This window comes from Phaenicophaeus curvirostris, chromosome 2 (genome assembly GCF_032191515.1).
Source record: "Phaenicophaeus curvirostris isolate KB17595 chromosome 2, BPBGC_Pcur_1.0, whole genome shotgun sequence".
NCBI lineage: Eukaryota > Metazoa > Chordata > Aves > Cuculiformes > Cuculidae > Phaenicophaeus > Phaenicophaeus curvirostris.
In genome coordinates this window covers 71,672,740-71,688,081 of record NC_091393.1, presented here as the reverse complement: position 1 = coordinate 71,688,081, position 15,342 = coordinate 71,672,740, and the positions used below count along the sequence as shown (strand labels likewise).

At 53.7% G+C, this 15,342-nt stretch overlaps 2 protein-coding genes across 6 annotated transcripts in view; one reads left to right on the top strand and one right to left on the bottom strand.

Annotated features, from left to right (window-relative positions):
• The window catches only part of XPO5 (exportin 5), a 30,028-nt gene extending 28,921 nt beyond the window's left edge, over positions 1–1,107 (bottom strand). For all 4 annotated transcript variants that reach the window (XM_069852430.1, XM_069852431.1, XM_069852432.1 and 1 more), the window contains exons 1-2: positions 943–1,107; positions 49–170 (exon numbers count right to left, since the gene is read on the bottom strand). In XM_069852430.1, the coding sequence (XP_069708531.1) occupies positions 49–170; positions 943–1,047 (227 nt within the window). In that variant the 5' untranslated portion in view covers positions 1,048–1,107. The remainder of the gene's footprint in view (positions 1–48; positions 171–942) is intronic.
• A 1,403-nt stretch (positions 1,108–2,510) lies between these two features.
• On the top strand, positions 2,511–13,979 carry POLH (DNA polymerase eta). 2 transcript variants are annotated; one of them, XR_011337015.1, is made up of 10 exons: positions 2,511–2,681; positions 2,778–2,912; positions 3,797–4,020; positions 5,179–5,348; positions 8,629–8,732; positions 9,753–9,872; positions 10,487–10,610; positions 11,270–11,335; positions 12,000–12,236; positions 12,986–13,120. XR_011337015.1 is itself a non-coding variant. In XM_069852426.1 (10 exons), exons 1-10 carry the CDS (start codon positions 2,545–2,547, stop codon positions 13,833–13,835), a joined length of 2,094 nt encoding a protein of 697 aa, XP_069708527.1. In that variant the 5' UTR covers positions 2,511–2,544; the 3' UTR covers positions 13,836–13,979. The 2 variants fall into 2 exon arrangements, 1 of the variants encoding a protein (XP_069708527.1); XM_069852426.1 differs by having other exon boundaries at positions 12,000–12,163; positions 12,986–13,979.
• The last annotated feature ends 1,363 nt before the right edge of the window (positions 13,980–15,342 follow it).

The window sequence follows — 15,342 nt, the reverse complement described above, 5'->3', positions numbered from 1 at the left end:
CCTTCCCCAGCACAGAGACACGGGCAGCAGGATGAGGAGCTGCTGTACTTGACCACATGCTCCAGGATCTGCAGGCCAAAGTGCCGGACGATGGCCGTCTGCGTCTTCTCTGCCAGCTTCAGCCCACATGGCACACAGATGGGACACTTCTCCTTGAACTCCTCGCAGAACTGGGGAAGGACCAGGGGACATGCGGTTACAACACAGTGGGGGCAGCCAAGGGGGAGATGGTAAAGGCAGGGGTGTGGGGGTACAACAGCCCAGCCCCTTGGGGGTGCACGCCAGAGGGAACCCTGACTCCTTCAGCGCCACAAAGACGCCCCCTGATACTAAAAGTAGTTACTATTACAAAAATTGGAATATTTTTGATTTAAGCTAATGTAGAGTTAAACTTCATGTAAGTAATTGTATTTTTTGAAAGTTAGACGGAACGCCCCTCCAGCAGTGCGCTTTTCAAACAGTGTTTTCCCAGACGCTTTTCACTCTTTGGCGGTGATAACGTCTTGTGTGAAGCACGACCTGTGCTGAACAGATGTGCCTTCTGTAATCACCTTTTTTTGGAGCTTCTCCCTACCTCAAACGCAAGGTCAGGCAGAGAGCTGGCTCCAAAGCTCCAAATTATCAAGAGTTTTGACTGTCGTGAAGCTCATCATAACATTAAAATGAGTCTTTGGAAAGCAATGCAACACGCATAAGATTTCTGGGGAAATTTACACACGTGCACCTAAGCGGGAAACACCTCCCGCCCCCAGCTCTTGTCGGGCTGCACACGAGAGACGGAGATCGCTCCCTCGTGTTGCCCCAGCACCGACTAAAGGGCCTTCGCTCTCCAGAACTCCACGACGAGCCCCAGGGAACTTATTTTCGCCGTCAGGCCGCCCCTGGGGCCCCCGCGTGTCCAGAGAGCGGCGCCTCCGCCCCCCCCGCCCCTCTCCCAGGTACCTTGAGCGCCTCCAGGCGGTAGCGCTGCGTGGAGGCCGGGTCCATGATGACCGTCACCGCCTTCACCAGCTGCTCGCAGAGGCTGCTCACCTGCTCGGCGGACATGGCGGCGGCGGCACCGGGGCGCGCGCCACCGGACACCGGCGGCCGCGGGGCTGGGGGGGAGAGGGGGCCGGGATAGGGGAGGGGAGAGGTTGGGGGGAGGAGGCCGCGCCGCGGCTCTGCGCATGTGCGGGAGGGCGGAGCGGCGCGGAGAGCGCATGCGCCGCGCGCCGTCTGCGTGGACCGCCTCCCTCCCCGAACTACAACTCCCAGCGTGCATCGCGACCGGGAGTACGGCTCGCGGCGCGGGGGAGGGAAGAGAGGGCGGCCGGACCGTGGCTGCACAGCACACATCCATCCCCTCCCAGAGAACTACAACTCCCGGCGTGCACCTCGAGGCGGACGGCGGCCCTCGGGGAGGCGAGCAGCCGGACGGCAGCGGCCCGGCGCATGCGTAGAAGGTGGAGCATGGGGAGCTGCAGCACCGCGCGACAACCCTTCCCGAGAACTACAACTCCCGGCGTGCACCGCGACGGGGACCACGCCTCCCGGCGGAGGGCGAGGGCGGCCAGACCCCGGCGCATGCGGGAAGCCGCGCATGCGTGGAGGGCGGAGCGGGGGAAGCTGGAGGGGAGAGCGCATGCGCCGCGCACCTTGAATCATGGAATCCTAGAATAACCAGGTTGGAAGAGACCCGCCGGATCATCGAGTCCAACCATTCCTATCAAACACTAAACCATGCCCCTTAGCACCTCGTCCACCCGTGCCTTAAACACCTCCAGGGAAGGTGAATCAACCACCTCCCTGGGCAGCCTGTTCCAGTGCCCAATGACCCTTTCTGTGAAGAATTTTTTCCTAATGTCCAGCCTAAATCTCCCCTGGCGGAGCGTGAGGCCATTCCCTCTCGTCCTGTCCCCCGTCACTTGGGAGAAGAGCCCAGCACCCTCCTCTCTACAACCTCCTTTCAGGTAGTTGTAGAGAGCGATGAAGTCTCCCCTCAGCCTCCTCTTCTCCAGGCTAAACAACCCCAGCTCTCTCAGCCGTTCCTCATGAGGCCTGTTCTCCAGCCCCCTCACCAGCTTTGTTGCTCTTCTCTGGACTCGCTCCAGAGCCTCAACATCCTTCTTGTGGTGAGGGGCCCAGAACCAAACACAGTATTCAAGGAGCGGTCTCACCAGTGCCGAATACAGAGGGAGAATAACCTCCCTGGACCTGCTGGTCACGCCGTTTCTGATAGAAGCCAAGATGCCATTGGCCTTCTTGGCCACCTGGGCACACTGCTGGCTCATGTTCAGTTGCTGTCAACCAACACCCCCAGGTCCCTCTCCTCCAGGCAGCTTTCTAGACAGACTTCTCCTAGTCTGTAGCACTGCACGGGGTTGTTGTGCCCCAAGTGCAGGACCCGGCTTTTGGCCTTGTTTTTTTCCGAGACACGCACCCCCACCGAACTACAACTCCCAGCGTGCACCGCGACGGCGACTCCCGCTCCCGGAGGCGGGGCGGGGCAGAGGGGGCGGGGCCGGCCGTCCCGTTCGGGCGGGAGCTGTCGCGGGTCCGGGCATGTCGCGGGGCCGGGAGCGCGTGGTGGCCCTGGTGGACATGGACTGCTTCTTCATGCAGGTGGAGCAGCGCCTGGACCCGCGGCTGCGCGGGCGGCCCTGCGCCGTGCTGCAGTACACGGAGTGGCAGGGCGGCGGGTAGGCGCCGGGGCGGGGTGGGGAGGAGAGGAAAAGGTTGGAGCTGTCCCCGGTCCCTTCCGTCGCCGATCCCCGTTCCATCCTCGTTCCTCGCAGGATCATCGCCGTGAGCTACGAGGCGCGCGCCTTCGGCGTGTCCCGCGGGATGTGGGCGACGGAGGCGCGGGCGCTGTGCCCGGAGCTGGCGCTGGTGCGGGTGCCGCAGGCGCGGGGCAAGGCGGATCTCACCCGGTGAGCGACAGTGGCGGGGGGGGGACACCCCTCTCCCCCATCTCTCTCCCCCATCTCTCTCTCCCCCATCTCTCCCCACTCTCTTTTCTCTCCCCACTCTATTTTCTCTCCCCACTGTCTCTTCTCTCCCCACTGTCTCTTCTCTCCCCACTCTCTCTTCTCTCCCCATCTCTCTTCTCTCCCCCATCTCTCTTCTCTCCCCCATCTCTCTTCTCTCCCCAATCTCTCTCCCCCTCTCTCTTCTCTCCCCCATCTCTCTCCCCCATCTCTCTCCCCCATCTCTCTCCCCCATCTCTCTCCCCCATCTCTCTCCCCCATCTCTCTCCCCCATCTCTCCCCCTCATCTCTCCCCCTCTTTCTTGCCTCCCCCATCTCTCTCCCCATCTCTCTCCCCCATCTCTCTCCCCCATCTCTCTCCCCCATCTCTCTCCCCCATCTCTCTCCCCCATCTCTCCCCCTCATCTCTCCCCCTCTTTCTTGCCTCCCCCATCTCTCTCCCCCATCTCTCTCCCCCTCATCTCTCCCCTTCTTTCTTCCCCCCCTCTCTCTCCCCCCTCTCTCTCCCCTCTCTCTCTCCCCCCTCTCTCTCCCCCCCTCTCTCTCCCCTCTCTCTCTCCCCCCTCTCTCTCCCCCCCTCTCTGCTCCATCTCCTCCATCTCCCCCATTCTCCCCCATCTCCCCCATCTCCCCCTTCTCCCCCATCTCCCCCTTCTCCCCCACCTCCCCCGTTCTCCCCATCTCCCCCCTTCTTCCCCCTTCTCCCCCTTCTCCCCCACCTCCTCCATTTTCTCCCCCTTCTCCCCCATCTCCTCCGTTCTCCCCCATCTCCCCCCTTCTCTCCCCTTTCTTCCCCGGCGGCTGAGGCTGCTCCCGCCGCCCCGCAGGTACCGGGAGGCCAGCACCGAGGTGATGCGGGTGCTGTCGAGCTTCGCCGCCATCGAGCGCGCCAGCATCGACGAGGCGTACCTGGACCTGAGCGGCGCGGTGCGGGAGCGGCTGCGGGCGCTGCGGGGGCGGCCGCTGGGGGCGGAGATGCTGCCCAGCACCTTCGTGCAGGGGCTGCCCGCCGCACCCCCGGCCAAGCCTGGGCACCAGCCCGGCGGGAAGGGTACGCACCGACCTGGCCCCGATCCCGGTCCCACTCCTGCTCCCCAGCCCGGCGGGAGGGGTGCGCACCGACCTGGACCCAATCCCAATCACGACCCCAAGCCCAGTGGGAAGGGCACACAGTCACCTGGAACCGACCCAGAATCCTATCCCGGTCCCCAGGCCAGTGGGAAAGGTACACACTGACCTGGTCCTAATCCCGATCCCCAGCCTAGCGGGAAGGATGTGCGCTGATATGGACCCCATCCCAATCCCAACCCCCAGTCCAGTGGGAAGGGTATGCACCGAACTGGACCCCATCCTGATCCCGACCCTCAGCCCAGTGGGAAGGGTACACAGTGACCTGTACCCGATCCTCATCCCCGGCCTGGCAGGAGGGGCATGCATCGACCCTGAGCCCATCCCGATCCCGGCCCCCAGTCCAATGGGAAGGGTGTACACCGGCCTGGTCGCAGTCTCAGTCCTCAGCCTGGCAGGAAAAGTGTGCACTGACCCGGGCCCCATCTCCATCTCAGCCCCAGCCCAGTGGGAAGGGTACGCACTGGCCTGGTTCCAGTCCCGGTCCCCAGCCTGGTGGGAAGGATATCCAGCAACCCAGAACCCCATCCCAGCCCCCAGTCCAGTGGGAAGGGTATACACTGACCTGGTCCCTAGCCTGGTGGGAGGGCGTGTGCTGACCCGGATCCCATCCTCATCTCAGCCCCCAGACCAGTGGGAAGGGTACACATTGATCTAGTCCCAGTTCCCAGCCCAGCCGGGAAGGGTACGCACTGACCTGGCCATGGCCCCCAGCCTGGCAGGATGAGTAAGCACTGATCCAGGCCCAGTGCAGCCCCTCTCACAACTTTCCTTTGAGACTGCACAGTGCAGAAATGAAAGAGCCTGATGCCATCCCCATCCTGCTCCATTGGTAACGCTACTTGTATGTGAACAGAGGTAGAGGGTGGGCTGCTTTATCTGCCCCAAAGCAAAAGCACGGTAAACAGAAGTTGTGTTTTCCCCAGTGAATGACTTTTAAGATGCCTGCTTTTCATCCTCGCTGTTGGTGTGCAGGTACAGAAGCAGGTGGCTGTTTGCTGTGGCTCTCTGATGCTACATGTCCCTTTGCTGAGCTCGGCAAGAAATGCCCATGTCAATCCCCTTTGTGTCTATTTTCTAGAGGAGCTACGGCAACGTGGCTTGCACGAATGGCTGGCGTCACTGTCTTTTGAGAACTCTGATTGTCCCGACCTGCAGCTGACCATGGGTGCAGTAATTGTGGAAGAAATTAGGGTGGCTATAGAAGAAGCCACTGAATTCAAGTGTTCAGCAGGGATTTCGCACAACAAGGTATGTTGTAACACATCAGCCTGATTTCCTTTGAACAGCAGAGTGAAGATGTCCTGTCGACACTCCTGTGCATTCTTCCAGGTCTCTCATAGAAAATGAACTGAATGGGGAATTGCAGCCATGTGTGAGCACACTTTCAGGGAAATTACAGGGCATCTAGGAAGGGGAGGAATTTTTTTCCTAGAGATGTAGCCTATCACTCAGCCCTCAATTTACTGCCTGGGTTCCTGGTGTACCCTAATGTGTTAGCTCACTGTAAGCAAAACAGATTTAATGCCCCCAGGAGAGTTTTCTTCAGGAAAAAATGAGAGCTTAAAGCAGGAGACCTCTACCTGGAGTCTTAGGCAGCAGTGGCTGTACCTGTGGATTGGTTTTTACTGACACAAACTCCCAGCGCCTTGGGGGAAGGAGGATACCAGTTTGGGGCACTGAGGCGAGTCAGGCTGCTTTTCCTCTTTCTGGTCAGTCAGTCTTTACCCCTGCTGGCCACGCTTTGGGTGATGCTCAGCCAGCTGCTGAGAGCAGCCACAGGAGCACTTCGTGCATGACAGCAGCTGCAGAAACAAACGGTCTTTGATGCTGTAGCTAAAGAGGGTTTCCTGCTGAGTGAAATGCAGGGTGATTTACTGAGAGCACGTAGCATGCATTTCCTTGCAAAAGAGGCTTATCTGTGCACTTATGTCTTTAAAAATGCAGATCCTCACCAAAATAAGAGAAGGACAAAGACTAAATGGATGGTTAGTATCTTAAGGGAGACACATTTCCCATTAGACTGCTGCAGAAACAACTGGAACTATTACCAGCTATATGCAGGTGCCGGAGCTAGTTCTGCACAGGCTCACCTTGAAACTAGAGTGTGCTGTGATGCAGAAATGAGATAGCTGAGGAAGATCACTGGTGTAGAAGTATCCAGTTCAACTTGCCTTTTTGCTCTGCTTAACCAGGAATAACAGAGAACATCCCTGTTATCCCTAGTAGCTTTTCCCAGCTTCTTTTAAGTTTCTATGCCAGTATTCTTTATTTTTTTTTGTTTTAAAGGGAGCAAGGAAGTTATGACATATTGTGCTGTCCCTGAAGACCTGTATATGTACACGAGCAAGCACAGTGCAGAGATTACCAGGTCAAAAACCTACATGTGGCTGGGCAGAATGCCCACAGCCAGTTCAGTGATGTAGGTACCAACCTTTTCAGCGGAGAATGAAATGCATGCTAGGTGCTCAGTAAACCACCCTGAATTTCACTCAGCAGGAAACCCTCTTTAGCTGCAGCATCAAAGACTGTTTGTTTTTGCAGCTGCTGTCATGCACGAAGTGCTCCTGTGGCTGCTCTCAGCAGCTGGCTGAGCATCACCCAAAGCATGGCCAGCACAGGTAAAGACTGACTGACCAGAAAGAGGAAAAGCACCCTGACTCACATCAGTGCCCCAAATTGTTATCATTCTTCCTCCAAGTCGCTGGGAGTTTGTGTCAGTAAAAACCAGTCCCTGGGTACAGCCACTGCTGCCTAAAGCTCAGAGTGGAGGTTAACTGCTTTAAGGTTGTTTTTCTGAAGAAAACTCTCCTGAGGGGCACTTTTTTCCTAGTGAGCTAATTCGTAGGAGAGTACACCAGGAATCTAGTTGATTAATGACACCAAATAATTGAATGAGCTATTTGGAAGCACCTGGAGGATAACAGCATAGCTTTATCAAGAACCTGTTGTGCTAAACTCATTTATATGTCTTCTTTGGCAACTTAATGTAGAGGGGAAACTGCAGATCTGAGGTGTTGACCTTAAGGTTTCTAACTCGTCTCACCTTGATTCACATAAGCTGAGGATGACACCCTAGCAAAACACAACATGACCGATATTATCTGAGGGGCATGCCTCTATCTGAAGGAAATCTATGCGTTTGTTCAGTGACTTGCACTCAAGTTGGGATGTTTAGAGTCAGATCCTGGGGGAATCTCTCTGAGGTCCACTTAGAGCAAATATTTTCAATGAAGCCTATAGAGAGGAAATAGCTGTGGGAATGCAGGTGATGTTAAGCACAGGTGGGGCCTGGGCTGTGGAGGTTCTTGGGAAATGAAATTAGAGCTGAAAATTCTGGGCATGGAAAAGCCTAGAAACAGTCTGAAATAACCAAGCAGTGCTTCTTATGCTCCTTGCTGACTGTTTTAGTGGTTTGTAGGAAAAAAGCAACCAGCAGGCTTTTAGCTAACTCACTGCAGGTTAGGAAGTAGCCTGGAGTTACTGTGGATAAGCCACAGGATGAGCCAGTAATATGGGTGTTCTTGTAGAAATGACAAATCCTGTTTTAGCATGAACAGATTAGAGAAGGTGTCAGAGAAAGTAAATTATTTCTTCCCATTAAGTCTCAGCTCGCAACACTTCAATTTATGAACAGTGTGGCTAAACTTGGAAGAGTTTCCAGTGATGCAAGAATAACAATAATTGGACATCTATAAAATTACTGGATATGAAAAGTTGAAGGAGAGGGACCTACTTTGTCTAGAAAAGAGTGAGAACTTCATTAAGCCTGTAGAACAGGCTGCTAATAAAGGTTGTAGCTTAATAGGCGGGAACAAAATTTTGCTTAGTTATAGGACATGTATGGTAAAATAGGGAAAGAGGATGTTATTAGACTTGTTTAAAAAAGAACTCCAAACACCCAGCTTAAATCTATTTCAGGCTGGTCTCCGTATTCTTAATCCTGTAGCAGATAAGGGTGGGAGAGGAAGCTGTATAGCAGATAGGTTAGAGAACAACTCTTCCAGGTTAGCATTTCTGTATTTTGCAGATTTCCTTTTGCAGCATTATGCTGCTGTGGACATCACAGAGAGAAGATTAAAATAGTGACATTGAGAAAAAGCAAGACAAACATGGAAGACGAAGGAGCAAGGCATAGTGAGAGAAAGAGCCTGTGGAGGATTATGGGAAGGAACAAGACAGTGAGAGAAATAGCCCGTGGAAGATTATGGGAAGCTCTAGCATGCTTGCCTGATGAAAACTAAGCCAACCAGAACAAGTGATAGACCCAGATTCCCAAAGCTGCCTGGAGCACAAGCCTGGCTCTTTGCAGAGCTAGAAGTCTGGAAGCAGCAGTGCTTTCAGAGCACCCAGCCAGTGCATTCCAAGTCCCAAGGTGGGTAGTACCTGGGAACAAGCAATGCTGCAACCTGTACTTCCTTCCTAGCAGCTATTTCAAAGGCAGCCTTTAGAGGTGATACATCACGAGCCGTTAAGTAGAGTCAGTGCAGAGTCTATAATAACACCGTTTCCACCTTTTTCTGTGTTACAGACACTGGCAAAACTGGCCTGTGGGTTAAACAAGCCCAATCGCCAGACGCTACTATCTTCACGATTTGTTCCACAGCTCTTCAACCAACTGCCCGTTGGCAGTATGTAAGTACTGGGGAGCTGCCTGGTTTTGTGGCGCCTAGGGCTCAGGCTGAGCTGCTCTGTGGCAAAAGTGTGTGTTTGAAATGCTGGCGCTGTGCTTCAGCAATCCAGGTTTTTATCAGGAACAGAGCCCTGTTTGTCTTCATTGTTGCAGTCCTTCCTCCTGTTGGTTTGTCGTCATTGCTTGTGTGAGCAGAACCAAAGTGACTGAAGGGTAGGAAACTGTTCCTGGCCATCTGAAGAGAGCAATTGGACGTGAACTGATAGCAGTCAGCAAAGGCTTCTAACTCCACAGTAACTGCTCATCAATGCTTGTAAGAAATGGAGAGGGAATCCTGCCAGTAGTCCCTCACAGCTCCAAGTAGCAGGTCAGGGAGAAACAGCCTGCCAATGAAGGGACCACAATGGAAGAGCCCACATCATCCTGTGGGCAGCCTTTCCCTGTGTAAAGCTGATGATGTAAGTGGGAGTAACCATGGGGAGGAAGGCCACAGCTGTGTCCCAGTGTTAGTGACAGAGCTGTGCTCCCAGAGACCAGATGCGGTTTGGTTTTGAACGTTTGCACTGTGCACAAGTACTTTCCCTGCTGTGGGCAAGAGTTGGCGGCACTGCTACTCCAGAGGAATGGATCCCTGGTCCTGCTCTCTAGAATTGTACTGCTGCTCTCTGCCCTCAGTGCCTCACTAGGGATGGAGAGGGTGTGCATATGCAGAAGGGTTCTGTCTGTGTAGTAGGGAGTGTGTGAGCCGTTCTTCAGAGCGTGGTTTGGGATCACATTTTGAAGATGAAGCTAAGGGAGAGGCACTGAAACTGAATAAGCCTAGGAGCAATTCCCACTTCAACCACTATGCGTCCTTCTACTACAAGCGGAAGAGCTGTTCCTTGTCACCAAGCGCTCACTTTTGTCCTCCATTCTGAATGCTTCTGGCCCTCCTGAACTAAGGGCAGCTTCTGCATGAAGACTTAGCATAATCCCCACGTGATGCTTGATTTGTGTTCTCTGTTTTATTTTCTCTGCCATAGCCGTAACCTGGGAGGCAAGCTTGGAACTGCCATCACAGACAGCCTGGGAGTAGAGTACATCGGGCAGCTGACACAGTTCAGTGAGGTGGAGCTCCAGACTCATTTTGGAGACAAAACTGGGTAATGAAAAAACACTGCAACTTGGCTCTTGGCAGGAACTGAGATTTCCTCTTGATCGCAGGTTCTTCTGTTGTAATTAGGGAGGTTGGAAGGCAAAACTTCAGTGACATCTTTAAGAAGCATTGGTCTGGCAGGCCCACAAACAACTTTCCAGCCTTGCCGGCTCTCTGGCACTCTCCCCAGGATAATGTTTTGCCTGTCAGCCAGCTCCACTGCCCTCCTGTTCCATGTCTAAGGATGGGGCTAAGCTATGGAAGAGCTCCCTGCAGGCTGGGAAGCAGGCAGGCTTGCCAATCTAATTACAGAGGAAATTACAAGGCTGATCTGAAGCCTGAAACACCACTTCTGGGCTCAGAGCAGCGGTTGGGGTGCCCTGCAGACTGCTGAACTCTTTCCCCTTCAGAAGAGGTGGAGGAGTTGCCCTGACAGGCAGTTGTGGCCTGAAGAAAGCCTTCCTGTTCAGTTGCTGCTGCAACTGCAGAGCTGGAGCCGAGAGCCAGAGTCACAGCTTGCACAGAACTGAAAGCATGGCTCAGCAGAAGGCTGACTAGCTGCTCAGTGATGCTGGCCTGTCTGTGGCTGCCTTCAACTCGTGCTTCCTCTGTGGCTTTCAGGTCCTGGCTCTATGACTTGTGCAGAGGAATTGAAGAGGAACCTGTCAAAAACCGGTACTTGCCTCAGTCTATTGGCTGCAGCAAGAACTTCCCTGGGAGAACAGCTTTGGCCACGCAGAAGGAGGTGGGAGAAGCCTACATCCAGCACAAGGCTTTGCCTTTGCAGTGGAGAAGATGAGAATGCTAAAAGCTGAGACTAGCTTGCAGAACTCCTGATTATATGTGTCACGGTGCCGTGAAACACACTAGGGGCTCAGTGGGAGGAGGTGGTTTGGGCCCCAGAAATTAGGGAAGATCCCTGTTTGGCAGAAATGCATTGAGGAACTCCTACACAAAGAGGTCCAACCTTGTAATTTCAGTGAGCAAAACTGTGGGCCTGTGCTGTTCAAAAGGTATTCGTGGTGTTAAGCTTCAAGGACTTGGTTACTAGAAAGAAAGAAAGGGACTGGTCCAGACAAAGAGAAGGCACCTTACCTATTAGTAGGGTAGGGGTTCCTGCAGAGTTAGAGGGAGATGCAAAGAGAGATCCAGGGTAGGAGACCCAGATTACTTGGTAAAGTCTCGTAGTAACGCTGTAGGGCTTGTATTGTATCTACAATGCCTTACCTCCAGTGCTGAATCTTTACTTGGGCTGGTTTCTTCAGACAGAGGACCTTATGATAGTCTGTGTCTAGTCCAGTCTGATCCCGTTTCAGCATTCACTGGTGCGCAGAGCATTGCTCTGGCCTGGCAGCAGTGCTGTGAGCATAGGCTCAACCTGTGTGTTACTGCTGTTTTGTCCAGGTGCAACACTGGCTCCTGCAGCTGGCCTTGGAGCTGGAATCCAGACTGATCAAGGACAGGAGCCAGGTAAGGAGAGGAGGCATGGGGACAGCATTCTCCCTGCCATGCAGTGTGTTTGCACTGTGAGCTGTTTGCAGGAGGCTGAGGGTGATGTGTAGTGGGCAAGGAAATCCGATTGTTCTCAGTTGTGGCCTGTGTGGAACCTCTTTCCTGGGCAAAGAGCTGTGCAGGAGCCTGGCCAGGAAGGACAGTTTTACCCCAGAAGACTGCAGAGCTAAGGATGGTCCTTGTCCCATGCTCTGCAATGCAGGGACCTGAAAGCCACTACGCCTTCATCCTGCCACACTGCTGCTCCCTTTGCTGATGCAGCCCTGCCTGTCCTGTGGGCTGTGAGAGGAAGCCATGTGCTCAGATCCGGAGGGTAGACTGCAGGCCAGGGTGAGATTGATCTGGTAGTTTCTTCGCTGCAGCTGGGCCAAGAAAAGCTATGCAGCTGCCTTTGATGAAAAGCAAGGACTAACTGCCTCCCATCCAGTGTGGCACAGCTGTACAAGCACTTGCTGTCCTGTATCTCATCCCTTAGAGATCAGGACAAGCTGTCATGGGTCATGCAGCATCATCGGGAAGTGGTAGCCGGTAGCATAGTGTTCTGGGCAGAGACCCCTCCTTGGTCTTTCCTTCTGTTCCCTGCAGGCGTCGCTTGAAACACAGCTACCTCTTCTTTCCGCAGAACCACCGAGTGGCCCGGCAGCTGATGGTGGTTATCCGCATGCAGGGAGACACCCGGGTGTCTCGCCTTTGCGCTCTGTCCCGCTATGATGCCCAGAAGATGTGCAACGATGCCTTTGCCCTCATCCAAAACTGCAACGTGGCTGGGGCTCAGCAGGCAGCCTGGTGAGTGTGGGAGGTGCTCTGCTGCAGGGGGGACAGGAAGGACCTGTCAGAGGAACGAGCGTTACACTGACTGGTAGGAAAAGCGATGCCCAACCCATGCACAGTGGAGTGCAGGAACCTCCAATGGGTAGCAGTAGGATAGCTGTGAGGGCCTCACCTTTTCCTAGTCCCACACCTGTCCAAACACTTCTGTACTTGGAGCTGACAATTGCTACTGGCACGGGGGCGTCCAGCCAGAGCAAGTTAGTCCTTGCCCTTCTGGGCTGGAGAAGTTAGGCTAGGCCTTGCTTTCCTCCCCTAAGGACAAAGCTACTTTATTAGGAGGAGACCTTTGGGGCAGGAAGGAAAGCTAAGGTGCACAGCTCCTGTATTCAGCATTACTTCCTCCTGCTCTGCAGCTAAGGCTGAGGTGTAGTTAAGGCATGAAAGTACTGTCTGTTAGGCTCCAAGAAAGCTGCTGCTCCCTTAAGGCCCTCTCATCTTGACTGGGAGTCTCAGAGTAGCTCCGGTACGCGGTGTACTGAAAGTCCAGACTGGCAGCCAGCTCTCCCTGCTCCAATGCCTTTTCCTTTGCAAAACACTGTTCTGGGAAGATGATTTATGCTCTGCCCAATGCAGCCTGCTATGCCTGTGAGACTTCTGGAGGCAGCGATACTGATGCTGTCAGAGGAAGTGTCCCTCCCACCCCTTACCAGATACCCAGGCTGCAGTTCCCCCATCCCTTGCCTGTGAGCATTTCATGTTGCTTAAAGTCTTACCTCAAAAGATAACTTGCTTCCCAGGCTGGTGTCGAGCTGATGTTGGTCTGTCTGTAATTTGCAGGTCTCCACCGCTCACATCGGTGCTTCTCTCAGCAAACAAGTTCTCAGAGCCTGCCACACTCCTCTCTGCAGGCATCGCCACCTTCCTGACGAGTGATACCCAGCCTGATGGCACTGCCACTACCAGCCAAAACACTCTGAGGCCCAGGGTCAGGTTCTTCAGGAGCCCAAGCAAAGAGCTTACGCAGAAGCCAGCTAATGCTATTGAGTCGTTCTTCCAAAAGGCGGTAGAAAGGCAGCAGCCACAGATGGTGGCAGCAACCAGCCTGCCTGCTGCTACCACTGCAGTGTCACCTGTGCCAAGCTCTCCGGAGCAGCAGGAGAGAGATGGCATTGGACTGGCCTCTGTGCAGTGTGACCTGGAGTCCGTGCGGAAGCAAAGTCCCAGAGATGGGAGTCCTACTTCTCCTTACAACATCCTTCCCTGTGAGAAGTTGCTGTCTGATGCTACACCAACACCATCAACGCCACCCAGCTCCAGGACCCTTCTGAAATTAGAGCCAGCTATGGAGGGAAGCAGGCAGGATTTGCCACCCTCTCCTGAGCTCACTTTGCTCCCTCCTGCCTCACCGGGGGACCAGCAGCACTGTGAAAAGTGTGGCCAGCTCGTGCTGGTGTGGGAGTTCCCAGAGCACATGGACTACCACTTCGCTCTGGAGCTGCAAAGTTCCTTCGTGGAGCCCAGTGCTCCCACGGCTCCAGAAGCAGCTCCCAGCATAAAGGCTGCAGCTTCCAAGTCTCCTGCCAAGGCAAAGAACAAGGCCAAGACTCCAGCAGGATCTAGTGCAAAACGACCCAGAGAAGGCGTGACAAGAACTTTAGATTTTTTTTTTAAGCGTTTACCTCCTTAACTCCCAGCCATACTAGGAGTTTTTAGATAATCAGTGTTTTTAAGAAATCAGTGCTTTTTAATACAGTTAAAAGCTTTTATACAGCCAGTCATGTTTTTATGCAGCAGGGTCTAATAAATTACCTCTACTCCCAGTCTAAGAGGAACTGGAGCTTGTGAATTGGGTATGATGCTGGATGTATTCTGTTTAGCTGATGGCAGCCAGGTTGCCTCTGACTGGTGGTTCCTGAAGCTGCATCGTATTCCTACCTACACCTTCTGCTATGGGTATTCCTGTAGCATCACTGCTCAGTAATTCTGTTCCTACTCTAAAGGCAAGCAATGTATGCACAGTGGCTTATCTCTGGGAAGCTCCAGCCAGGCCTAGGCTCGAACCTCTATCTAGTCACTTACTATGAAGTCTTTACCTCATGGTGGTTCTCCAGCTGCAATTGTAGGCCTTGCCCTTAGTGTATAAATTCATCTATGGTAGCTTAGCCCTGTGGTTCCTCTCCAGCTGGAAGACACGTTTTATTACACATACACAACACAAAGGTTTTGTGTTAATATGGTTTGGCAATTCCCTCTGTCTAGCAGTCTGTTGCATGATGCTTATCACTAGCCCTAGAGTGCTCAAGAAAGACTCCTGTGAAATAAGAGTTGAGGAAGCAGGAGCTTTAGAGGCATGCTTTTTTTGGTGGGCCTTTTGAAATCTCAGCACCAGTTCCTGATAATTGTTCTTGACACAGCCTATTGCTGAAATCCTCAGGGAAGAGATGAGAAACATGCTGAAGTCATAGCCCTCTGTGAAAAGTCTCCTCTGTCACAGAAAGAGCATGTAACCACATTTCTCCTCCTAGACTCTGGGTGACACTGTGTAACTTTATGACAGGTATCTGTTTGGATTGTGCTCTGCCCAATGACTTGTTCAGCTTTCTGGGCGACAGTTCACATCATTGTGTCTGCCCCAGCACTGCACAAGTTGCAACAGAGCCAACAAAGCAAAATATCACGGAGGGGACAAGCAGGCACTGAGAGGGGCCAAGATTGGCTCCAGAGCAAGAGACAGGCTTGTCCTCAGCTGCCTGGCAGGGGCTCAGCTCCCTGCTAGGCCACAAGCTGCCCCATGCCTGCAGGCCTCTTCTAGAAGTGCTGCTGCCAATAATTTGAACACAGCTGTAGGGCAGGAGGAGGGAACATGCCACGTCAAGGCAGCACTGGGTGGGGTTTGAACACACACTTTGCAGAGAGTTTCATCAGCTGCTGGCTTCCCCTCCCTGAGCAGAGGGAGCAGATAATGATGCAAAGTGCAGCTGTACTTGCACGTACCGCCCCCCTTTCTTTTCCAAACTGTGCCATGCTACTTGGAGCTGTTGAGCTGTTCTTCAAGCAGAAAGCCTGCGCAGGGAAGCTGCTACACTGCAGCTTCCCTGCTTGAGGTCGTGACAACACCGTTGTGAAATTTCAAGAAGCAGAAGCAGCTTATTTTGGTATGTGCAACTCTGCTAGTAATCAGCAGAGGAAGGGAT